The sequence below is a fragment of the Stigmatopora nigra genome, chromosome 22 (assembly GCF_051989575.1).
Source record: "Stigmatopora nigra isolate UIUO_SnigA chromosome 22, RoL_Snig_1.1, whole genome shotgun sequence".
NCBI classification, from domain to species: domain Eukaryota; kingdom Metazoa; phylum Chordata; class Actinopteri; order Syngnathiformes; family Syngnathidae; genus Stigmatopora; species Stigmatopora nigra.
This window is the reverse complement of record NC_135529.1, coordinates 4,873,529-4,897,994: the sequence shown is the minus strand read 5'-3', so window position 1 is coordinate 4,897,994 and position 24,466 is coordinate 4,873,529. Positions and strand designations below refer to the sequence as shown.

The following is a 24,466-nucleotide window of genomic DNA, read 5'->3' as shown; positions in this document are numbered from 1 at the left end:
GGGTACAATATTCACACTATAAATGCCTTACACCCATGATGATAAACCATGTAGCTCTCATTTCAAATATTTGGTTTATTTGTGCCTTTTTGAACAATAAATATAGGCAAATGCGCAAAAGTGCAGAGTTTCGGCTCATGCGTCTTTTGGCTGGCAACAACTTTGCATTAGGACACGCTTATGTCCTTCAGGCCTATTTGACTTAGTTGAAATGTCTTAAATTTGACATATTTGAGCACTGCTAATAACGATAAAAATTCCAGAGTGGGAACAACAAAGTCCCTTATCGAAGATGAAAAATGGAACAGCCACGTACATATACAAGGTAAATGTACCAAACCTATAAAAAAGTGTAATGTACAGATGATCTGCATAACTCAAGACACATTTTAAATATTGGTAAATAGTCAAAAGTAATAAAAAGATAGACACCACGTTGGTACAATCATGGCACTGCTTACCGTAGCAGCAAACACGGCCTTCGAATGACGCAAAAAAAAAAAAAAGGAAAAGCAAATATTTATCCAGCGATATTCAGTGTTAATTGAACCTCTGTGGGAAGTTCGATCGGAGCCAAATTGCACTTGAGAACAAGACAAAAGGAGTCCTCGAACAGCCTTTTTTTAAGATTGTTTGCTGACAGTTGCTCATCTGTGGTGCATTTTAAATGGCTGTTTGTGTGTCATGATATCTGTGTGAGTTTGTCTCACAACACCTGGCTAAGGCACATACATAGTGAGCCTGGCATTGCGGCTCCGACGGGAAGCACCCATTTTCTGTGCAATTTCTGAGCTTACGATGCCGTCGAAAGATGTGATTGTCAGTAATCATTGTTACTCCAGTTCTAGTTGTTACTATAAGATGAACTCATTGGCTGTCATTGATTCAGAGGCGTATGTTATGTTTGAAGTGGGAGGGCTGGCACTGAATGATTACTTTCAGTACCATGGACAGAGATAGATGTATAATGCAAATGCGGCAAATGAGTTGAAAACTGCGATGAGCAATGTGAGCTTGCAAACGTTTGAGGCGGCTGGTGTGGCTACGATTGAAAGCTCGGCACTGTTGTAAACAACTTGGTAGAAACAGATAAAGAAAACTCTGATATTATCGCCTGATGGTTTAAAAAAACCCAAAGAAATTGGGAAAAAATACTATACTATGCTAGCAATTTTGAGGCTTTAAAAATCAACTATCGACAATATACTACTAGTTACTATTTCAAATATGTATTCTCATTGCACTCTGATAAATAAACATTCGATTCATTTCAGCATAACCCTACAAATATTTGAGGCAGAGCGTCTATATCGAATACTCGAAGAAGAAAGTAAACGCTTCCTGTTTCGTATGAAATGCCTCTTGGTATGATGAATGTCATTCCAAACCACTCCAACAATAAGAACGATGTTTAGTTCAATTCCTCTTCTGGTTCTCCTCAGGTTGTGCAAGTGAAACTAATAAAAAGTCAATTGAGTGCTCGATAGTTTCCGAGTCGGAGAATCCAGAGAGTAGCGTTAAAATTGTTGTTTTATGTGAAATGACTCATGGTAAGAGTCGTAATGTGCTTTGGGGGAAAAAAGCTATTTTTGTCCTTCTTCTCACGACGGGGGAAGGTGGAGTCTAATGATCTCTTTGGACTGAGGGGGGACTCTGTCGGGAAAACGCACCGAGAACTCCACGATAAGGTCGCCGCGCTGCGAGGGGTTCTTGGGGAGCGGCAGGCCTTCCCCTCGAAGTCGCTTCATCGTACCTGGTTTGATGATGTCGTGACACGGCAGCGAGATGAGTCGCTTTTCCAGCGTGGGGATGCTGACTGTGCAGCCACATAACGCCTGAAATTGAAATGAAAGGATTTTCATTTTTACAAAAACCGCAAACAAAATGATCTAATAATGGTAACATTGGACATGTAACATAATATACATAATAGTTTTTTACAACTATAGCCTAAATGCATAACAAGCTGTATTTTTTTATCTTTTATATATATATATATATATATATATATATATATATATATATATATATATATATATATATATATATATATATATATATATATATATATATATATATATATATATATATATATATATATATATATATATATATATATATATATATATATATATATATATATATATATATATATATATATATATATATATATATATATATATATATCAAAACAATGAAAGAAAAGTGGGACTTATAGTATGGGCGTTAAGGTATGTACTTTTTTGTATATATATTATTAGAAAACTGACATCATCTTTTGAACCAGGACCCAAAATTTGCCAAATTCACCATCTCGTCAGGTGTCAAAGTACAGAGATTAACATTGCACTCCATTCACATCATGTGAAAACATGACATGTCGTGGAAAACTTTTGTGTGCGTCTATTTGTTGGAAGAGCGCAGCATTGCATAGAAGACTAATTTTAGCAGCCTACTCAGCGCTAATGAAGAGAGGCATGAATCGGCTGAGCTCCCAAATAGTTGGGGGGCTTGTCACAAGGCCCGGCACGATCACGCAGACGCTCGAAGCTTCACCACCTTATCACGATGCCTGAGAAAGTTCAACTAAATCCAGACAGGGTCACTTATGAAGACTTTACACATTTGTTATGATGTGCAGCACATATCCTGTAATTAATAGAACTACTATTTTAGTCACTGAAAATCAATATGAAGAAATTGTCCACTCCAGGTCAAAATGAATTTGAATTCACACAACTTTATATTCCGGGTTTAAGCAATTTGACATTGTAAATTCAGTTTACCCAGAAATGTAAGTATTGCCTTTTGCTGTCAAACTGCATTGGATGTCGACTTCAGTCAACACCAGTGAACCGAAAGTGTAATATTTACAAACGAGTGTTTCTATCCATGGCAACCAGACACTGATATAATGATGTGACGTAATATTAATTTTGTGAAAGTGACGGCCACTTAAGCTTCAAGTTAAGCTCGCCGCGGTAATTACACTCACACAATGGTGTTCTACTTTTAGTGGATTTTCATGTCTCGTCTGGTGAGAATTTTAAACACTGCAGTCAGATCACAGTCACAATGTGTAGTATAGAGCTGTGGGCTGGTGGGGAGCAGATCGGTCATCAACCCACTAGGACACTGACTATTCCAAACATGACATCACATACTTTTCATCTACAATTCTGAAGTGATAATAATAATACCGCCAGCTAAGTGATACTCCTGTGCAATTAATTTTTTAGTGTTAAAACTACACTCACCACCCTCAACATTTACTTTGCATCTCAAACTCTGGGTCTCTAATGTAGGACATTGATAGGATAAAAAGGAATGAGGAAAATAAAAAAATCACCAAAAGAGACTCACCTCTTTGAGGCTTATTTTGCAGTTATAAATGATGTTAGAACCGTCCCTCCTAAAGTGTGCGTGGCCCTTGTCTTTCAGCACAAAGGCAACGTCGGCAGGAATGTTGTCGGGGGTCTGGTCGCCCTCCTTGGGGAAGGTGATCTTGGTGCCCTCCTTCCAGCCCTTCTTGATCACAATGTTCAGAATCTTGTCTTCAGTCCTCAAGCTCCTCCCGTCCGGGTTCAACCTGCGCCGTGTAATCTTCATGTGTTTGGTGCAGCCGTGGTAGATTTCCTCCAGGGTGACCTTCAGCTCATGGACCACCGGGGGGTCCTGCTGCTTTCGGGTACCCCCGGGGCACTCCGGGGGTGCGCCTCTCCTCCTGCGGCCTTCTCCCGGGAAGCCGTTTTTCACTCCACCGGCGTAGCCGAATTGTCTCCCGAAGTGAGCGAAGTGGTCGTCTTCGTCCAAGTCGGCGTCTTGCTCGCCGTCGTTGCCGTGCTCGTTGGGGAAGGAGAAGCCGTTGGAGCGCCCGTGGCTCCGGTTGGACCCGAAAAACATATCGAAGGGGTTGGAGCCACCGAAGAATGAGGCAAAAGTGGCGTGGGGGTCTCCGTGGAAGGTGTAGTGGTGACTTGAGGAGCCGGGAGCACCCGATGAGCTGATGCCTCCAGTTTTAAAACCTGTAAAAAAGACATGTCATCTAGTGTTAACAAAATATTGTATTGATTGATTTTTTTTGTACAACGTGGTGTAAACACACAGTGCAGTATTTCTTATTTCAAGTGCATCCACTGACAGTTTTCCCATGACTTTTTGTTACTTGGCTGTATAAAAACATGGCCATCCATTTGAGAAAATATAATCTCTTGTTATAGGTCAGACAACGATTTGAACAGATTTGAGGATATTTTTCTCCTCCACCGACATACTATCTTATTAGAAGTTGAAGTTGTACTACAAACACACAACAAGCCAAACACATTATAAAAACATAATAGCCGTATTAAATTAACATTTTTTTTCATGTCAATTCAAGTTTTCTTTTTTAAAAATAAAACAAGCACACATTAACTGATGGATTAGTCTTGTCTATATTGTCTTCATAAAAAGTATTGATATACAGTTCCCCACTCCCCCAGCCTGACACAAAACACCCACGGATGCAAATCCCAGAAGTCACTGCTATTCATATCTCACGTATCTCAACCACGTGCTGTGAGCTTAGCAAGTGACCCCCTCCAAAGTCCCGCTCTCGCGTATAAGATGCCAAGTTGGGCTCATGAGCTATTTCGACAACAATTACGACGGAAGCAGCTCTCGCGTGCGTCTCTTACCTTCCTCCCCGAGCTGGTCGTATACGAGCCTTTTCTTGGGGTCACCGAGCACTTCGTAGGCCTCGGCGATCTCCTTGAACTTCTCCTCGGCGTCGGTCTCCGTGTTCTTGTCGGGATGGAAGCGCAGGGCCATACGCCGATACGCCTTCTTGATCTCATCCTCGTTGGCGCCCTTGGGGATGCCCAGCGTCTTGTAGTAGTCTTTCCCCATGGTCTCGGGCACCGATGAGCCCCTCTTGCACTCACGCTGCGGCTGAATAATACATTTGAAATGCAGTTCACCTTAGAATACTTTGCGAGGTGAGGCAAGGACAGCCACCTCCTAAATTTTGCAGCAGAGAGTGCTTTGGAGGACACTCCTGTGAGCATACTGAGTGAACAAAGAGGAAACAAATTGTTGCTATGGCAACCGTGCACATGCTGATGTCGTCGAGCTGGGTAGAGTGACAAGGAATTCCCGTCACCTGTCTTCTCAAGGGGCTTCTCCCAACTAACTCATCACCCATAAATCATCAAGAACTAGTATTCATAGCAAATATATACAATATATGAATGGATGAATGAGTGACAGCTATATCATGCAGCAGTATGATCCCCTACGATTGACAAAAGGAGAAGATCGAACGATATGGTTAAATATGATCACATCCAGAAACAATATTATCATGTCATGAGAATATAACAAATGTTTGTTGTATTTTTTTCCCACTGGGGAAGCCCTGATGCTAACACCAAGGCTGTGCAAGGACACGCTCACAAACACTGAAAGCGAAAATCAAATGAAAATGAAGAATATGTGAAGAAGTCTTACCTAAAAGAGATCACCGGCGTTCAGATCAGCATGCTCGTGTACTCCTCTTCCCCGCTTTTGGCGTGTCCGAACTGGAACACGAACCCAAATCGCCGGTTCCGACCGTCAAATGACGTCAAGAGAAAAAATAACAATGGGCGATCTGAGCGGAGTGGAAGACCTCGACACACGCACACGCTTACACACGCCCACGACACTAGTGATTTGCTTTAAAATAACTCTGCGCGAGTGTTTCATTTGGACTCAACCCCCACAGATGTCGAGTCAAGCAATCAACCCCGCCCCCCTCTCAAGAAGACGCCCCCAAGAGTGGAAAAAGCAGTTTAAATACAATACTACTGTGCAATAAAATCTTCATCTTGTCTGTCTGTGAGTCCAAATGTTCTCAGGCTTTCATACTCTTAAAATTTCCTTCATCTACTTATGCATGACATTTTGCTCAATCTATTTTCTACGGTGTTCCACAAGGCTCCACCTGCAGTCCTTTTTTTGGTCCTGTTAAGATGTTTAAACATGCAAAACCCTTAAACTGAAAAGATTTTACAATACACTTCGGATAAGTTAAGTGGTTGTTTAAATTGGGGTGAATCATCATCTTTTATTGAGCATATGTTTGTTTTTTTTGGGTCGTTTAAGCTGACTAGGGATGTTTGGATGCAGACTTTCTTTCCAATGGTTTTGACGATATCGATCCAATACCCAATGTGGGTGTGATAAGTAAAAATATTTTAGACCAGGAAAAATAATGTAAACTGGAAATGACAAATCATATGATTTACAACAGAGGAAAAGCAGGGTGGTATTGAAAATAGACACTCAAATACTAGATTGCATTCAATCTTGTGACCATGTATTGTCCCATACACCACAAAAAAAGCTATATCGGTCACCTATATAAATGAATGAAATATTAATGAAAGCAATATTAATGTATTAAATGAATAAACCCAGAAATACTACACTGGTTCTAGCCCCTAATGACTAAATGTTATTATGCTTTTCTTTACACTTTCAGAATATTGAAGTTTATAATTACCGTCTATTGACAACAACAGACATGCACATCTTTACTTGCTATTGAGGGCAAAGGGACCATTCACTGCCAGCCCCCAAAGACAAAATGGATTGCACATCTAACACTCTTGGCCCTAATTTTGAAAAAAAAAAAAAAAAAAAAAAAAAAAAAAAAAAAAAAAAACAGCAGTCACCTTTCAAAGCACGTGCATCAAAGTGGAGGGCTAGTATGCAAATGATTCATACTTTCTCACAGATGTCAAAAAGGCAAGACAGAATACACATGCACAAAACATATAAATTGTGCTGCAGATCACCAAGCAGCCCACAGTTTTCTAAAAATGAACTTAGAATAGAACTCTGGTGGAGGTCTGAGTCATTAATGGTGACTTTCAATTGTTAAGTGCAGGGGGAAAAAAGGCTCTCTCAGCCCTGACGGGTCATTTGGAGAAAAGAGCAAAGTCTGAGTCATCAGACCCAACTTCACCTGTTGGACTGTCTGACACGTGTCCACTCAGCTGTAAATAAAAACCCAGTCATTTTCGACAAGCCTGTGGTGTCAGACTCCAAACCAGACTCCCAATCATCTCATGGTTAAACATTTCAAGTTTGTGCCTATTGGTTGCGCTATAAGAGTCCAGGACCAACAATTCCTGACCTGAAGCGGAGTTACCATGGCGACACAGGACGTGCCAGACAGCGATGTGTGCCAGCTTGTCTCATTTGGGATGGGAACACGGTAAACGCCGCTAAGCGTAAATTGAGCACCAGAACGGAGTGATCAGCGAACAGAAGGCAAATGAGAGCGCCAGACAGTCGCTTTACACCAATGTGGAATAGAAGGATACTTTTTCTAATTCAATAACTCACATTGTGTGGGAAATATGCAGCTCCAACCCCCCCTCTTGAGTTTTCTGTCTTAGAGCAAGCCGTCCTCTCCCACTTCTACCTTTTGTGTAACCATAGAGACGCCTCTAGCCTGATGTGGTGTCGGACAGGGACATAGGGACAGCCTCACAGAGATGTGCAAATTAAAAGCCTTTTTTTCCCATATACAAAGATGATTTAATAGCAGTTTGATCACCCCAGTGTTGCCACTGAAAAAAATGACATTGTGCTATGAGTCAATGATCAATTGTCACGATTGTCCCTGCTTTCTCAAGCCATCACTGAAACAAACAGCAGATGTGAGATGTTATGTCCTCTCTAGTCTCGCCTCTGGTTGCTGATGCATACAAAAAAGAAATGCTTTAAACATTAACAGTCACAGCACGACACATTGCGAAAATGTGGTAAAAAAAGGTGAATCTGAACACAAGACCATTACATAACACCACTTGAGTGTGTTTTAGGGGGGGAATGCAATTTTCTTTTTTGCACCAGACTCAACATTTACACAATTAAGATTAAAACAAAAAAAGACATGAACTTTGGCAAAAAACAAGAACTGCTACCAAGGAGTATTGCAGTGACACTGAAAAGGAAAAACAAGTATATTGAAAAGTAAATGCTAAGAATGATATTTTGGATTTTATGTCTGAGAAAGAAAACTGTAGCATAAGAAGAAAAAGTACATTTTGAATCATAATTCTTTTCAATTGGAAAATATATATTTGTTAAAAATCTGACTGACTTCCAAACAGTGACACCATGTCGGGTATACAATTTTATAACTTCACTCGTATGCTACTATTTTTTACTTTTTCTTCTTACACAATATTTATACTTTTCAGTGCAGCCTTTAACATTCCTTGGTAGTAAGCACTTATGGTAGGACATAAATAGAAGGATACTGCTTCTTCTTCAATAACTCACAAAGGCATCAATGGATTGTGTGAGAAGCACAGAGGCTCTATTTTGTGGATAATTTCCACAATATTCCTTCAAGGTTTTTGTTCAGTATGTCCTCTAACTTCCTCCTTTTCTCTTTTCTTGTTACATTTCCTGTAGAACTATCTGTACCGCGTCTTGAATTGAGTTTCTGCTTCAATAAATAGGCAGTGATGATCAACAGATGAGTCATCGAAAGTACAAAAAGCCTCGAAGATGAGATGAAGAAAGTGCAAGAAGGGACGAGAATGGGATCAGACAGCGACCACAAAGGCCATTTACTAGTACTACCTGTTTCTCAGGCAGCGAGTTTCCATCCCATCAAGGTCAACGTATTACGTGAAGGTATCTGAGGTCAGGGTAGAGCAGGTTTGTCAGCAGGGACAGGAGTCGAGGTCCATCTTTCAGACAATGGCCCGGATAGCAGATGAACTGGAGGACTTTTTTCAGCGAGTCTTCCAATTCTGCGTACTGTTTATTGCTAGCCATGGCTTCAAGCAGCCCCAACAACTGTGGAAAAAAAACATCGATGAGATAATTGAAGACTTGAAATTGGCATAAATGCCTACTTGTTGTGCTTTTGGAGAAGTTTGTAAATCAGAAGTGGGCTGGAGTCGTAGCTCATTTTCTGATGCCACTTGTATGGAGAGAAACGTTGCCAGGCTGCGGACCACCACCCGGAATCTAAACACACAACGCAATATGCCTGAGCAGCGTTATCATGATGTGAAGAGTTCTAAAACGCTTATTTCACAGGTGGTTAAGTCCCGCCGTAGGAAAGCCGAACCACAATGTGATCAAAGACAGAGGAGATGGAAACATCTAGCTTACTTGTTTGAAACGGGGGACTTCTTCCCGAGACCAATGGCCCCGAGTAGTCCAGAATTGACTCTTTCTTCTCCCAGCTGGAGGAGCCTACTTTGCAACTTCAATAGCCCGGAGACCACCCCTGATAATTCACTGAGACTCGCTTGAGGCTGCAGCAGCTCCACGGCCAGATTCAGTGATTTGTGCCACCAAAGAAAGAGTTTAGCCTCATTGCCTGGTCCGCTGGAGATACACAACGACATATTTCGTAGAATGATACAAAAATTGGGTCATACTCTAGTCTGAGAATATTTCTTTCTTTCTCCAAATTTCTTCCTGCTGCCATTGATCATAATCGTTGTTATCCAGTCAAACTCACAAACCTGGGGGACACCTGATGGGTCCACGTGTTGATGAGAGCCAGCGTCCTCCTCTCATTGGCTCCTGTGTGTTCAGAGTTAAGGCGTTGGAGGATGATGGCGTAAAGCGTGAGGAAGCTGCATCCAGATAGGCTCTCGGAGAGGAAGTCTTCCACCGTCAGCTCGGGTACTTGCAGCGATGCTAACACGGGACCCCAGCCAACAAGCTCCTCTTCAGCTGGACAGAAGAAAGGTGCGATTTAACATCTCTACCAGAACATCGACTTGGCCATTGAAAGCAATGACTGGAAAGCGCAAGCTCGCTTTACCGTGTTTAAAGTGCGCCGTGATGCACGCCTCCATGATGCGAGTCATGTGGCTCACCGAGGCCAGACAGCGGGAGCAAGCAGTGAGTAGAGGCAGAATGGGAAAGCCCTTCCCCTTCTTGTCCAGCCAGGCGATGACCCCAAGCGCGAGCGCCTCGCCCGTAGAGACGGCGACGCTGTTGAGCGTGGTCAACGCGCCGCTGAAAAGGCTGCAGAAGGCCATGTGCCTCTGCTCCAATCCCTTCTCTGTGTAAGAAACGCAACATTAAATCGACACCTGGCCAACTTTTGCGGGAGAAGAGCGCCTCACCAGGTGGGCTGAATGTGACGATGCTCTCCAAAAGGGCCTCCAGCTGTGTCTCCAGAATGCTAATGCTGATGCTTCCCGCTTGTTCCAAAGCCACCAAACACTGCACGGCCCAGCACACGTAAGCGGACGCCTTCATTGTCCCCTCCTGGCATGCATAACGTAAATTGTAGTTGGCCACCCAGGGAGTATATATACACGTACATGCATACACGCACGCGCACACACATACACACACATATATATACATAGCATTGAATAAAAATGTGATATATATACCATGTGAGCAGCTTCATACGGGCGGGAATGAAGTCCAGCAGCACTACGTAGTGATGTTAGCAACAAGTGAGTTGCAGAATCCGTGTTAAGCAGCAGAGATGGATTGTAGTGGGTACTGACATATGCCAGAACCCCCTGGTAGGATGGCAGATCTAATTGGTGCCAAGGCAGAGATGTGCATTGGATTAATAGGTTGACAAGTGGGGAGTCCTGGAGAAAGAGGAAGAAAATGTTTCATTTTTTCGTTTTTTTTTTTTTGTACACTCCAACAAAGTTTTTAAAAAGATTTAAGAGGGTACCTGTTGGCTGAGGAGCTGCTCCTCCTTTGCTAGAAAAACCAGCATGTATAACAGATACACCAACATGGTGTATGAATCCTTTTGAGGATTCAAATTGGACTCAAATGTTACTTGTTGTGGTGGCGGCATTAAGTGGTCACTTAAGACGCTGACCCAGTTCACTTCACATAAAATCTCTCCCATAAAAAGGAAGCAGCTTTTGGGGCTTCCTCTCTCCACCTGTTAGGACAAACGAGACGATAAAAATGGAACAAAGTCAGCAAAGTCATGAGTATTCTTGAAAGATGAAGGAAATGTGATCAGTATCTCATATTTTGATGGTTTTGAAACGCATGTTTGAGGGTCTCACATTGAAGAGGTGCTCCATGAGCAGCGTGTCCGGATACAGGTATCTCCATGGCAGCTTTCGCAGGTGAGAGTGGTACATGTATAACAAGTACTCTGGGGTCCGTGGAGAAGTGCAATTTTCACAGTACTGCATCAGACTAAGCCAAAGTGCACCTCTTTGTCCCGGAAGTAGCCGCTCTGGAATGTATGAGTGCAAAACAAATGTATATATTGTAAAGGGAGCATCAGGAAAGCAATAGTTTGGATGTTACCTTGGAATATCTGATGCAGTTTGTCAGTGTGTTGAGCGTAAAGTGCGACCACACATCCTGCAACACTCGCATCTGTCTCCATCCAAGGGTAACACTTGAGATTACTGTAACAAAAATAGTGTTGATACAGCTATAGATTTCCACCTACACACTCTAGAAGATCACTTTAACATTCATCATAATACATTGAATGAAGCCCGACCTTTTATACAGGGCCGTTATGAAAATCATTGGCAGCCACTAATACTGTTGAAAATTGAAAAAAACCTTTAACCAGTGAATTTCTTTGTGGTGTTCTTCTTTGTATTTTATTTCATGGTAATTTGTTTTGATATTTTACTAGCTAAGAATTTCATTTCTCACTCAGAGCAGACTCCTGCCTTAGCATCCAAATTAAAAGCATCCCCATATTTGGTAGAGGCCACGCTACCTTTGCCCTCAAATCATAAAATGTTGCCACTCTCCTCTTCTAAAACTCACCTAAGTTTTTGCTTTCATACTACAAACATATCCTGCAAGATTGATAATAATCCCTTTATTCATTCTTGAGTTATCTTGGTTAGTTTGGTATGGTACCATAAATATTCCCTTGCCCTATAGAAAGGTTAATTACAACTTGGTGAAAACATTGCTAGAAGACCAACGTACCTCCCATCTTCAGTATTAAGAGGAAAGATCCACGGCTTAAATAATTTCCCAATCTTATTGTGCAGTTCGTGGAGAGCTGTGAGAATTCCAGACTTGTGTTATGAAAACATAGGAGCAGGTGCCCAAACCATTGTGTTAAATGTTACGCGATGTACCTTGCATTACTCTCTTGCTGCCCACAGATTCTCTGGCAAAGTTGCTAAGTGACACACTGCTCAGACAGTGAACCAAATAGTCCCAGAAAGTAAGAATCTCACTGATGTAAAGAGACCAGGCAGAGTAGAGGCCAAAACTACGAAGGTCAGGATTACTGAGACGACTGCGTAGGAAGTAATCACTGAGCCAATCTATGGTTTCATCCACCTATTAGCAATATATAAAAACAATGGCAGATTTGAAGTCATTATTGTATGAGGATTTCAAAAATGTCTAACATTGAAGAAATTCCATCTATTTTTTTTGAAGGTGAAATTTCCTTCATAGGTGAAAATATAGAGTGATTTAGGACGTCACCTGTTGAGGAGAAAGGGTGATTGGTGATCGATAGGAAGACCCTGAGTATGCTGTTGCGTGGGCAGAAACCTCAGAGCTTTGCCCTTGTTCGCATTTGTTTTTGCTGCTGCGGGAGGAAGATGAGCAGCCGAGGCATCGCATTGTCACTTTCCAGCATTCCGGACTTAATAGCTGATTTGATGAGCCTGTAGAAAATAATGATTTAGTGCAATAACTACCAGGTGTTATATGCCTATTGATTCTGATGTAGATATCAGTTGGATAACACTGAAAAAAAGAGTATTATATTACAAATGTACTGGAAGAACAAGTTAGATTTGTTTGTTTTTGTTTTGTTATAGAAAATACTACATTGAGGCAGATTCAATTTGCATTAACACTAACATTTGCACTAGAGACACAATGAATATTTGTCTTGGTAAACATTTAAAGAATACTCGGATTTAATTCACGCTATTCCGTTTCATGAATATTTTGTAAACGTGAGCAACAATGTGTGGATGGCAGACCTTCAAAGAGATGACTATGTGTTTTGTTCCTGGAGATGAAAGGAAAATAGGAATAAATGGAAAGCAATTCCCTCTTATGATTCACGGGTGATAATAAAAGTCTGTCCATCAAATGTTTTGCCCGCTTAGTTGTTTTTTCTTCTTCACAACAATAATTCAATTCATATTAATTGATGACAAATATAAGAGGAACTTTTAGCCAATCAAACAAGGCTACAATAATGACCAACTGCTTTAATGGCCATGCAAAAAAAGATACACTTACTAGTCATAAGGAGACGCAGGCAATCACTGTAGTGGTCAGGAAAATTGTGGCGTAAAAGCAAGCTCCAGTGTTTGGTGAAAAGGTGAAAAGGGGTGAGAAGGTCCGGTTCGGGATCTCGGCCGCAAACACAGAGACCCCCATGGACGAGTTCCAGTAACTGGGTCCTTACGGAAAATACGGGATGGGCCTCGTTCAGCCAGCTGGACAAATCAAACTGAAAAATGATGCAGAGAGAGAATTGAAACCGAGTGGCTTTGATTGTGCGGAAGATTGCTCGACAAATTGGTCCAACCTTTGTGAGTAGCATGAAAATAACGTCTGCACTATCATGATGTAGTGACGCCACTACGTCTTGGTAGAGCAAGACCAGCTGGTCAGGAGCTGCGTTAGGCGTGAAGAAAGGAGATATAAGAGGGCAAAGACGTCTCTGTTCCAAGATGGTCTTCAGGACACGACTACACTCTTCAGGATTACCCTGGATGAACACCTTCAGAAAACATGTTATTTAGATTATTCATATTGTTTGAGGAATCTGCAAAGGGGAAGGTCAAAAAACTCATTTCTTTGTTTTCGCTTTAATTTCACTGTGACTAAAGAATTAATCTTAATTCAACTCTATGAGGCAAATGTGCAAAGTGGGTTGTGTTACAATCATTGGCAGAGGTCCTCATTCTACTATATGCTGTTCTTAAGAGTTGTGATCAAACAGCGAGAACAGCATGTGCGTGCGTACCTGTCCCAGTATTTCCACACAAGAGGAGAGGTATTGGCGTGTTGGTGGATGTCGTAATGTGTCTTGACACACAAATGACACCACTTGGTAGAAGGCTGCTACCCCAACATGATGCACCGATGGCGATTTCTGGGATTTGTACATGTTCACAAGAGCCCTGCACACATTCAAAAATAGACATTTGAAACTTTGAATAAACTTCACTTTTGCAATTTCAGAGGACCACATTTCCTACACTATAAGGTACAACAGAGGGTAATAGTATGCACATTCAATGAATGGCCTACTTCAATTTTTTTCATGTATAAGGCGCAAGAGTAGTAGTGGTTGTTGTAATAGTAGAGGATTTGTTATACAGTCACTAGATGAAGCTGTTGTAGTAGTAATAGTAGAGTTATACATCAACCAGATGGAGAAAGTTGAAGTCTTTTAGTTGCACCTTATAATGCGGAAGATACGCTAGATTACAGACGGTTATAATCACGTGATAAAATTCTCGGTGTGGACAGCAGCTTGGGCCAAGCTTTGAGGAGGAGGAGCCTTAGCGTCAGAATGAAGATTTTTGATATCTCTGCACAGCGACGTTATCTGATTCTGCACTGCCTCCTGTCTCTGGACACACTCACACTGAACATATCACAGAGATGAACAATTAACAGCAAGTCTAATAAATTGATCCATTTTTCTGCAACGCAGTGAGAATGCTCATACAGTGACGCTGATGTTAGCCGGGCCCTGGCATGGCTGCCCTCCTTTCCCTTTGCATTCTAGGCTCAGGGTTACTTGCTCTGGTCGGTTCTTGTGAAGCAGAGGCAAATTTTCCAGAAGCTCCTGTTCCATGGCCACCTGCTGGGCTTCCCGTGAAACTGCAGTCCTTTGGGGTTTTATGTGAGAATATAAGACATGAGCATAATTGTGTACACAAGCAGAAGTGCTTCATAACAGTTTAAAGGTACCTGGCTTGGTCCTGCAGTATGCTGAGATCTCGCTGAAGTAGTTCGGCAGCAGCTTTGGTGTCAGACAGACAAAAGTTGGGGACCTCAGCCACTGGAGTCTTCAAGTGTTGGCGGTCTGGAGCAGGAAGTGGCGCTGAATGCTTCTGCAAGTTGGACTGGATACGGTCCTTTGCTGCAGAAAAAACACAGTCACAGCCGTTACACATTTTGATTGGTGTTAAATCATTATGATATTATTATACAAATTTCTTTAATTCCGATGAAAACTACTACTGTAAAAATGCTCAAACTGGGATTTTCTATCAATAAACTCATAAGCAATGATTTGCACTGTTTTTTTGTACCATTGCTGAAGCTATAGACAGTGAAGCTGGAGTTTGCAGTTTGAAGGAAAGATGGTTCACTCTGCACCTTCTCCCACAGTGAAAGGACCTCCTTCTTTTCATGTCGCAGACGCTCCTGGTCGACATATTCCAGCCACAGTTCCTGAAGATTAGAAGAAATTGTGTTAGGAACATTAACACTCACAGTCAGTCTTCCTAGTTTAAATGATTAAATAAATATTGTGGAAAAAAAGGGGCTTTAAACATTATTGATTGTATTACATTGACTGCGTTTTTATTAAAATGTTATTAGTTTATGAGTATATTTATTATTTGGAAAAAATACTTTAATATTTCATGTTTATATTATAAGAATATTTTTTAATATAAATCAGTTCAAGATTGGTCTTAAGTTTCAACAGTTGAAAAGCTGTCCACTGAAAGGGTTCAAGAAATGAAGGACACACAAACCTGTTGCTGTTGCATAACCTGTGCAAGTCTGTGTGGTTCATATTCAGGAGGAAGACTAGGAAGGTAAACTTCCTGCTTCTGCAGAGTTTCATCTTCCAACCACAGGGCAAAAACCCCAAACAACCTGCAAAACGTGAAAGATTTTTGGTTGAAAATATTGTTAACTACTCAAAGCACAGAGGGTGCCCTACCTGACCAACTCTATGTGTAGCTGAGGAGAGGTGAGGTAGGAGCGGCAGGGGCTACCGGCCCACCTGTCGCTAGGGTTGTCTGCTGAGACCGTGTCTGTTGGTGGCACCCTTAAGGCCTGGCTGGCAGCATGGTGGAAATCCGATATGGTTTGTAACCTCTGCCTCAAATCTTGCAACAGAGTGGCTTGAGAGGAAGTCTGGAAGAATCTTCGGCCAATGCATCCACCGGCAGCCAGACTAGCGCAAGCAAAATGCATTTTATTAAGATCACCTGGACTAGAAAATCTGAAGTTGTCCCCATTGTTGACATTATGTGCAAATATATAGGCAAAATACTATGAAATATGTTGGGAGATGCTTTTGAAATAACAGTCACATCTTAGCTCTATTGTACTGTATAGTTTCATGAGATAGGAAGACTTAAGCGTCATACCCATAATCGGGACCGGGTTGCCTGAGGAACAACTGCAGGAACTTTTGCCAAACTAGTGGTAAGAGAGGATGGTCAGGGGGTGTGGCCAATGCCTGCCAGGCCCAACGGTAAACTTGGAGTCGCTGCAAAGACGGGGTGACTGGCAACTTCAGCCTCTGTTGAGCTCTCTGCCTCAGACATATGGCAAATTAGTTAAAAGTCATCCATCTATTCTGAAAACATAATTCCCCATATGTACCTTTAAGGCTTGTTCTGGTGAGATACTAGGCTCTGATAGGAGTTCATTTTCAACACATCTTCTGATCTGACAGTCTTCCTCAAATGTGCCCTCCATGTTAAGTACCAGCCAAGCAAACCAAACCTAGCAACAAAGAAACACTAATCCAGTGAGTTCATATAGTGATTTATGCAAATTGTTAGGGATTAGAGAGTCTTACTTCTCCACTCAGTGACTGGCCCTCTATGAAAGATGGTGTTGCATTTCCAGCAATCCAGCCTACCAGAGAAGAGAGCAGACCTCGATCCCCATGGTAACCCAAAGCATTCTGCAATAGGGATTCAAACCACGACATTACTAACTCATTCTCAGTTGGTTAGGACGTGGATTTGAGACAATGACGGATGCCTGATGAAAATACCTTATGCTGTTGGTGAAGGAGCTTCAGCAGGCAATCCTCTTGATGATGTGTGAATGCTGCAAAGCAGATTTGATCAATGAGGAACAACACTGTTTTGTCCCGATACCATAGATTCTGCTGGGTCAAAATCCCCATCCAAAACTCCAGCACGGCTACGACACCCACACGACTGGACTGTGAACTCTCAACCACATGGCTCTAGAGGGAAGACAAATATAAATGCATTTCTAAATCAAAGTGTGGAATGACTGTAGATATCGCAATTTCATTATATATAATAGTTTGAAAAAACTCGGATTAATTTCGGTGAGTGTCACAATTCCGGCAGCTCCTTCACTTCAATTAGGCTTGAGAAATTATTGTTTAACTCTTATTCCAAGAATGCAATATTAGCCTAAATTTTTGCATAATTTGTTTAGTCTGTGCATGTTTAAGGTTATCCATTAGGTTGCAATATAGAAAGGAAATATTTAGGACAAATATGTATTGTAAATAAGTTACCTGAATAACACTGTTCAACAGTCGGACATTGTCTCCATACACTGTACCGGTGAGGAGTGGAGCTACCCGGTGTGTGACTTGCTGTGTCACACCCTGTGGACACACACTGTCATACTGCAGGAATAGCTGAATGCAACTTAGGAACCTGGCAAAAAAGGGGGGAAAACATACATCAAATGTTAAGTGTTGGTGAGGTAGCAATTGAAGATTGAAAGCATTGGTAGTTTGTTTGTAAAAGTGATATTTACTGAGCGTTGCTGAGAAGGTAGAAACTAAGTGGGTAGATTTGGGGAAGGATGTTATCCAAAAGATGGACAGCAGCTTGCAGGTGGCGAGACTGAATCAGACTCCTTAACAAGCCGACTCCATCGGTACAAAAGTGCTCCAGGCTAATGAAAAATAAATGACACAGGTTTTCCTCATTCTTTAAGTTAGGGAGGGAAATAAAAATCATTGCAAAGGAAGCAACCCATACCTATGCCCTACTGTTGTCATAGCAATCGACAGGTATGCTCCGATAGGGATTCCTGCTTTTACAGCCCGGACAACAGAGTGCATGCTGGGCGAGTGTGTGAGTTCTACAAGTGGGACGGACCCCAAAGCAGGAGGAGACCAACCCCCTTTTGGGTGCTGTGCATTGGCATGGAGCTTTAGCCTGAGTAAGAGCTGCCACGCCCATTGGCTGAATGATGCCTCAGGGGAGACACCTAAGCGAAGGACGCTCGCAAGATACGACACCTGAAGAAAAAGAGACATTCTCAGGAAACATTTGAAAAATTCGAGAGCGACGGATGTCTTAAAATAGGTTACCTGTTTAATTCCTTCTGATATGAGACCAGTATAGGGTTTATCAGTCAGATATTTTTGATACGCCTCAGCCACCAGCAGAGCCACTTTACTGTGAAGCGATGACGACAAGGCCAAGGAACCATCCTGACAACCCAAACAGGCTTTGTCATTTCAGACCAAAGTGAAAATGTGACAAGTGGAAAACCATTTAAAACTACCTGGGAGTATCCCCAGTTGAGACCCTCCAATATAACGCAAGCCAGTCGATTCTCCACAGCGGACAGAGGATGTTGCAGCAACCACGCCCCAATCACGCATATCTCCTCTGGTTGAGGACGCCACAAGCTCAGGGGAAGCTCTTTACACAAGTAGAGTGCCACCTATCAAAGAGAAAGCATTAAAATACCTCCAGTATATAGTTCTAGTGAAACCTAAACCAATAGAACCAACCATGCCGACAGTTTGGATGGTTTCTCTCAGCCTCCCCAGCAGCACAGAGATAATAAAGGGATGGGCTGATGCTATGGTAGCCAACAACTCCCTTCCAACCTTGGAGTAAATTTCTCTGGTGGATACACTGACATAAGACACCTGCAGGCAAAATAAAGTGATACAAAACCGGCTTTTATCGCAAAAACAAAGGCATTGGAAATATCTTCTGAAGACGTTAAAGATGAAACGGAACAGTGCAGCTCTTCACCACTGAATTGTGAACAACAATAAAAATGACTTTTCTTAATAACACAAAATAATGGCGTTATTATCATTGACGAGGCAGAAATGCTACTGGAGCCCTTGTTTTACATCTCAATGGATTGAACAGAAACCTCATTCTTCCTTTGCACATTTTTTTCATACCTGGTAAATCAGCAGACTGATGGTTGTGACGAAAGCTGGATCTGAGTACTGGGCTGGTGTGGCCATGTGTGCAAGTGCAGTGAGGAGGGAGATGCCGTCAGAGCTGTTAACCTCACACAACCACAACTCAAACCTCTCTTGGTGTTCGGGTTCTGCAGAAAAAGATGGTCTGCACATGATCACCAAGTTTAAAGGTCTCCGATTCATGCTTTCTATGAATTGAAACCAGTCGAGCTGCAGTAAGCTGTCAAAATGTGAATTACCTCTTAAAGCTTGAATACAGGCCTCGGTGTCATCACAAGCACAAAGAGTTTCCACTCCTTCAGTGACGACACACTGCATCACATAAAGGATCCTCCATAGCATGTAGCTGGATAGAGTCCCATAGGGCATTTCAGACATAAACAACCAAATTCCCAACCTGTAAAAGAAACAGATGAGAATTAAAAAACAATGTTTTATTTTATTTAAAGGAGTTGATGTGCAAAATTGACATTTTAAACTTTAAATCATGTTATGGTACACTAGCCAGTGTATACTATAGTTTTGTATGTATGATACTGTAAAATCCTAAACAAAACACTGTAGTATCAAACCTTTTGCTTCTGAGAACATGCAGAACAGTCCTGAGGAATAGATGATCATATTCCACCTGCAGCTTTTCCAAAGGTAAAGAGTGGACGTGTGTGTTAGATCCACTAGTACCAGTCCCGCTAACATATTGTGCCCAATGATCACTAACATAAGACAGTGTCATCCTGCAAGAGAAATCCAGATAAATGACCTAATAATATCGCCTGGCAGCATTTTTATGGATGTGACCAAACCACCATGCCTTTTTCAAACATGCACACTCCAAAAGACCCACTAACCGTATAATGTGTCCTATTCGTTTCACTAGCTGTCTGTATCGAGCCCTGTTATAGGTTTGTAGGCCAAGGGCGAGAATTTCAATGAGCGAAGAAGCAAAGGCAAAGACACGCATCATCTTCTGACTTGAGTACCCCTGAGACTCATAAACACCTGCAAACCAATTGTTGAGTTAGTTCCTTCAGGAAAAAGAAATCCCCTTTATGTATTGATCTCTTCATAATAAATGGTTTCAGTGCCTTACTCAAGGACACTGCTGTAGTTGTGCATCATTGTGGAAGACTTTTTGTAAAAACTGCTCTCTTAATTATAGCTTTACAAAACAAAAGTAAAGATGTAGACATTTACCGTGCTTGCTCATCCCCAGCATGTTTGAATAGAGTTGCTGGAAAGGGAACTGGGACATAAAGGAGACAAGGTCATCCTCACAAAGCAGCAACCAACTGCTCTCTGGATCCTCATCCTAAAAAAAAAAGAGGACAGCATGTTTAATTAAATCTGGTATTCAGTCAATAGACCAATAATTAAATGCACTATAGTCTTTTTAAACAATTCTAAATGTTAGTCAGCGAGAACAAAATGGATTGGTCGTACATTGCTGTCAAGGACAATGAAAAATAATCATTGCTTTGTTGTGTTCGAAAACGGCTTTGTACCTCCTCTCCTCCTTCATCCACAAGAGTCCAGTTGCCAGACTCAGGTCCAGATGAAGCTGAATTTAGACTCTCACATGGTTTCATATGGGTCAAAAACTCTGCACGGTGTCTAAAGTCAGAATAGAAATGCATTCCTCACCAGTTATGTTCACACTGGAAAAATTAAGAGCTTCAATGAAAATAACATTAGGAGTGGTGCTGCTCCCATTGAAATGTAACTAAACACTACAATTAGTTGACTTATAAATATATAACTGATTCTGATAGTGTTCTTGGGCAGTGAGGGCGTTTTTTTATACCTACCGAGCAGGTGACATAAGAATTGCCAAGGCTTGCATAAAGTCTTGCACTCCACAGACGTTCCCGCTCACTTCAATCTGAAAACATCATAATAGAATGTTGCTTATTTTTCAGTGCAAGATTTGATATCCATAATAGTCAATGGTAGTGAATGATTGATTCATACTTTAGTGATGCTAAAGAAAATATTTGAACGTAATTTTCATTTTGGGTTGCACATCTTAATTGCAAAAATAAGGTACTTGTGGTTTATTTTTCCCCAGGTATCTTTGAAATCCAATTTTCAATGCAAAACTGGACGATTGGGACATATTCTACATATGTAATAGTAACGGAATATTTTATGAACCTACCTGAAGGAAAGGGGCGGCCCACTTGCCCACCCCAGCAGGACAGCACAGCAAATGACACAACAAGAACAGATGCTCTCCTGAGCCTCCCACATGGAGCAGCTCTGCCACCTGCAGAGACAAAAACATGACAAATATGTCATGCAAAATACACACAAAACCTAATCTAATGTGTATAATTACCAGTATTTCCAACCAGTGATGGATATCTGCCTGAAATTGTGTATCATCAAGGACTTTTCGCATGAAACTAAAAAGAATGCTGATGGCATCTTTCAATGGTTGAAAGGAACAGGGCCGTGTTTGGCTAGGACAACAGTCTGTTGAGAAAAATACATAGACAAACAACAAAAGAGTTCATTCAGCTGGGTACATTCAGTGTTTGCAAACCATGCTGATATGACAACTATTCTTGCTTCCCTGCATACGTGTGTGGTATGCATCAATGTTCAACAAAAAAATATACAGCTATTTTACACATTCTGACCCTTGAGGAGATAAGCTGAAAATCCACCACCATATAATCAAAGTACTTGGCTTGGAAAAAAATGAAATGGCAATTTATTAAAGGATTGAATTTCATGGTATTACCCATGGAACATTTTGAAAATAAACAGTTCTTAAACTTTACACGTGAATGAATATTTTGTAGTTTCAGTTGAATATAAGTGAATTGTGGATGATTTATGGGCAATACTTTGGAGCAGTGTATGCGCATATCACCTTTTAATAAGCGGTACAAGAAGGATTCCACCTGGACACGTGACAGCAGAGCAGTATAAGCATGCAGTGCCACCTTCTGATGTAAAAGTTCACTGCGAATTTCAAAAAGTTTGCTCAACTCAGCCAGCACACTTTGACTGAATTCTGCTTGCTGGAAACGGTGGTAGCCACACACTCTCGACTGATCTGCACATAATCCCTTTAGAGAGGAAAAAAAACATTAAAAACGTCAGCAAATTCTGTATATCATTTCATTTACTGCATATTTGTGCTCAGCAATGTTTTGGAAACACTGAACCTGAAGTGTCAACTGTTCATCTCTGAAGCTCCATAGACGATTCTGAGTGCTTTTGCAGTCGGACGACTGCGTGTGCAATTGTGTGTGTGATTGGGTCAGTTGTCTGCGACAGCGCCAGTAGTTCTGCAGAAGTTCGGCCAATTCGTGAATCTCGTGTCGAGCCAGCGCACAGAATTGAGCTGTGCATTCTTCCACGCCTTCTAGCCATGTTCGTAAGCCTCCACCAGGCTCCCAAACACTCAGCTGCTCCAAAGAGAATGGCTGCAAAACAACAAAAATGAAGTCAGTTTAAAGAAAAAAAATTGACATGATCCATAACTGGTCATAAAGTCATTTCAACCATCTGGTTTAAAGAAAAATAAGTCGAAAGTTACTTTTTCAGACCAAATATAGAGTCAATATATTGCAGGAAAACAAATTATAGCCTCAACTCCAAACTGTAAAATGTATCCTGTTTGGACACATTTCTTAACCCGTGAGTTGTAAGGACATTTTGAAATAATGAAATCATTCTGATGATAATGAATCTTGTTATTGGGGGGGGAAAAAATGACGAAAATCGCATTTTAGGTAAATGTCAGGGCTTGTTTGTGGTGGAATTTGAAGAAAATAACCAGTGACAAGGCTCAAACATGTAAAGCTGATATGGCAATAGCATTCTGAGAAAGTTGAAGCAAGATCGATGGGGAACACTGTTTGACATTGATAAAGTCAGTGTTTTAAAAGCTGTATAATGTTATATACTGTATAAAAAAATATATACCTGAACTTCTGTTGTGGCTCTTGGTAATTCAGGGTAGAGTTTGGTCTTGGAAAGTTCAACCACGGACTCCCGAGGCTGCAAACTAGGTGGAGAAGATTCCTGCTCGGCAAGTGCTAAAACGGCAGGTCCTTTCACAGAATTTTTTACTGCTGCACTGTGAAGCTCTATCCAGGATCCCTCCTCCAGTGTCGGGACAGATGGATAAAGAGGAGGCGCACTAGGGACACTTTTGATCTCTAAATGCGTCGAAACATGTGACGCATGTGATATGGCCTCAAGCTCGGACTTAAAAAAACTCACGTCTAAATCAATTTCTTTCGTTTGCTGCACTGTGGCTCGTGATGCTTGTGACAAATCCAGAACTGATCGTGAAGTCTCATTTGACGCAGCGTGCGACGGGAAGGTCTCTAATGCCTTGGATTTGGTCTCAGGGATAAGAATGGGCTCAGGTTTTTCCTGCTGTGGTTCCAGTGGTGGAGCGGATGGAGGGATGCTTGCAAATTCAGAAGTGGAAGCATCATAACACACGGATGAAGAGGCATTTTCCTTGGCCTCTGTTGTTTTCTGCTTCCTGATCTGCTCATCACAAATAAGTAGATAATCAGTGTGAGCATGCATGCAGCAGAAGTAAAAGTATATAATCAATTTTCAAGGTTTAAACCACAAAAATCATTCAAAGATAGTGAAAAAAAATAAGATGAAATGTCACCTTTGCACTGACTTTCGTCTTGGTCTTCTTAGGTCGTACTGCCTCCATGTTTAAACCCGTCTCTCACATTGCAACTTTCCCGTTAAACAATTTTAGGATAGTATTAGACTTTGCTGCAATATTTGCGCACAAAATCGACATCAAAAAGATCAGTCTGACTTACGTTTTTTCTTTGATAAGCAGCAAGTGGAAGCCTGTGTTGACAAGATAAACAGGCTTGTCAACACAATAATTTGGGGGATTTTTTCGGCCACAATTAGGAGCGATCGCGTTTACTTCATAATGATAGAACAATCCAAACTACCTAAAAAAAGAGGTTCGTAAAAAGAAAAAGATTTATGACGGACTCAAGCCTCAAATGTTATCGGGTATCGTCTTGTTTACTCGATCTACCTCCATTTTTCCCTGTACCAACCGCTTGATCTTCTTTGCTTCGTTTTTTCCTGTCGTAAAAAGAATAAAACAGCTAATATCGGCAGATGACGGAGTGCGCTGGTCTCATTTTCGATTCACTTGTCACTGTTTTGTTTGTCTCAGGAATTGTGTTTTCACAATCCAAAGTCACGTGTTAACTCCACCTTTCTACGGAGGTCCAGAAAGAACAAACTTTGTCAAACCAAAACAAAACAGTCATATGATGTGTTTACTATTCATTCGTT

At 41.4% G+C, this 24,466-nt stretch overlaps 2 protein-coding genes across 3 annotated transcripts; both read right to left on the bottom strand.

The window, feature by feature from the left end:
* Positions 1 to 178: 178 nt before the first annotated feature.
* On the bottom strand, positions 179 to 5,725 carry LOC144215519 (dnaJ homolog subfamily B member 5-like). Its single transcript, XM_077744512.1, has 4 exons — positions 5,491 to 5,725; positions 4,680 to 4,932; positions 3,364 to 4,025; positions 179 to 1,835 (listed from the first exon to the last, which is right to left on the bottom strand). The coding sequence occupies exons 2-4, from the start codon at positions 4,888 to 4,890 to the stop codon at positions 1,602 to 1,604; spliced, it is 1,107 nt and encodes a 368-aa protein (XP_077600638.1). The 5' UTR covers positions 4,891 to 4,932; positions 5,491 to 5,725; the 3' UTR covers positions 179 to 1,601.
* A 929-nt stretch (positions 5,726 to 6,654) lies between these two features.
* Positions 6,655 to 24,361, bottom strand: LOC144215738 (ectopic P granules protein 5 homolog). Of its 2 annotated transcripts, none has more exons than XM_077744850.1 (46): positions 24,201 to 24,361; positions 23,971 to 24,111; positions 23,808 to 23,881; positions 23,099 to 23,674; positions 22,336 to 22,596; positions 22,038 to 22,236; positions 21,498 to 21,634; positions 21,318 to 21,425; positions 20,968 to 21,041; positions 20,665 to 20,773; positions 20,357 to 20,471; positions 20,011 to 20,161; positions 19,735 to 19,896; positions 19,139 to 19,559; positions 18,731 to 18,871; positions 18,499 to 18,660; positions 18,302 to 18,424; positions 17,967 to 18,229; positions 17,740 to 17,880; positions 17,492 to 17,636; positions 16,991 to 17,188; positions 16,790 to 16,897; positions 16,591 to 16,713; positions 16,353 to 16,519; positions 15,920 to 16,156; positions 15,729 to 15,852; positions 15,279 to 15,420; positions 14,935 to 15,106; positions 14,690 to 14,852; positions 14,463 to 14,605; positions 13,979 to 14,135; positions 13,538 to 13,732; positions 13,246 to 13,459; positions 12,472 to 12,656; positions 12,114 to 12,321; positions 11,959 to 12,034; positions 11,311 to 11,414; positions 11,061 to 11,236; positions 10,712 to 10,930; positions 10,413 to 10,622; positions 10,137 to 10,281; positions 9,830 to 10,072; positions 9,525 to 9,738; positions 9,166 to 9,384; positions 8,904 to 9,018; positions 6,655 to 8,844 (listed from the first exon to the last, which is right to left on the bottom strand). In XM_077744850.1, exons 3-46 carry the CDS (start codon positions 23,853 to 23,855, stop codon positions 8,662 to 8,664), a joined length of 7,776 nt encoding a protein of 2,591 aa, XP_077600976.1. In that variant the 5' UTR covers positions 23,856 to 23,881; positions 23,971 to 24,111; positions 24,201 to 24,361; the 3' UTR covers positions 6,655 to 8,661. The 2 variants fall into 2 exon arrangements, with proteins under 2 accessions (XP_077600976.1, XP_077600977.1); XM_077744851.1 differs by having other exon boundaries at positions 6,656 to 8,844; positions 19,139 to 19,290; positions 19,402 to 19,559; positions 23,808 to 24,111; positions 24,201 to 24,360.
* Between the last annotated feature and the right edge of the window lie 105 nt (positions 24,362 to 24,466).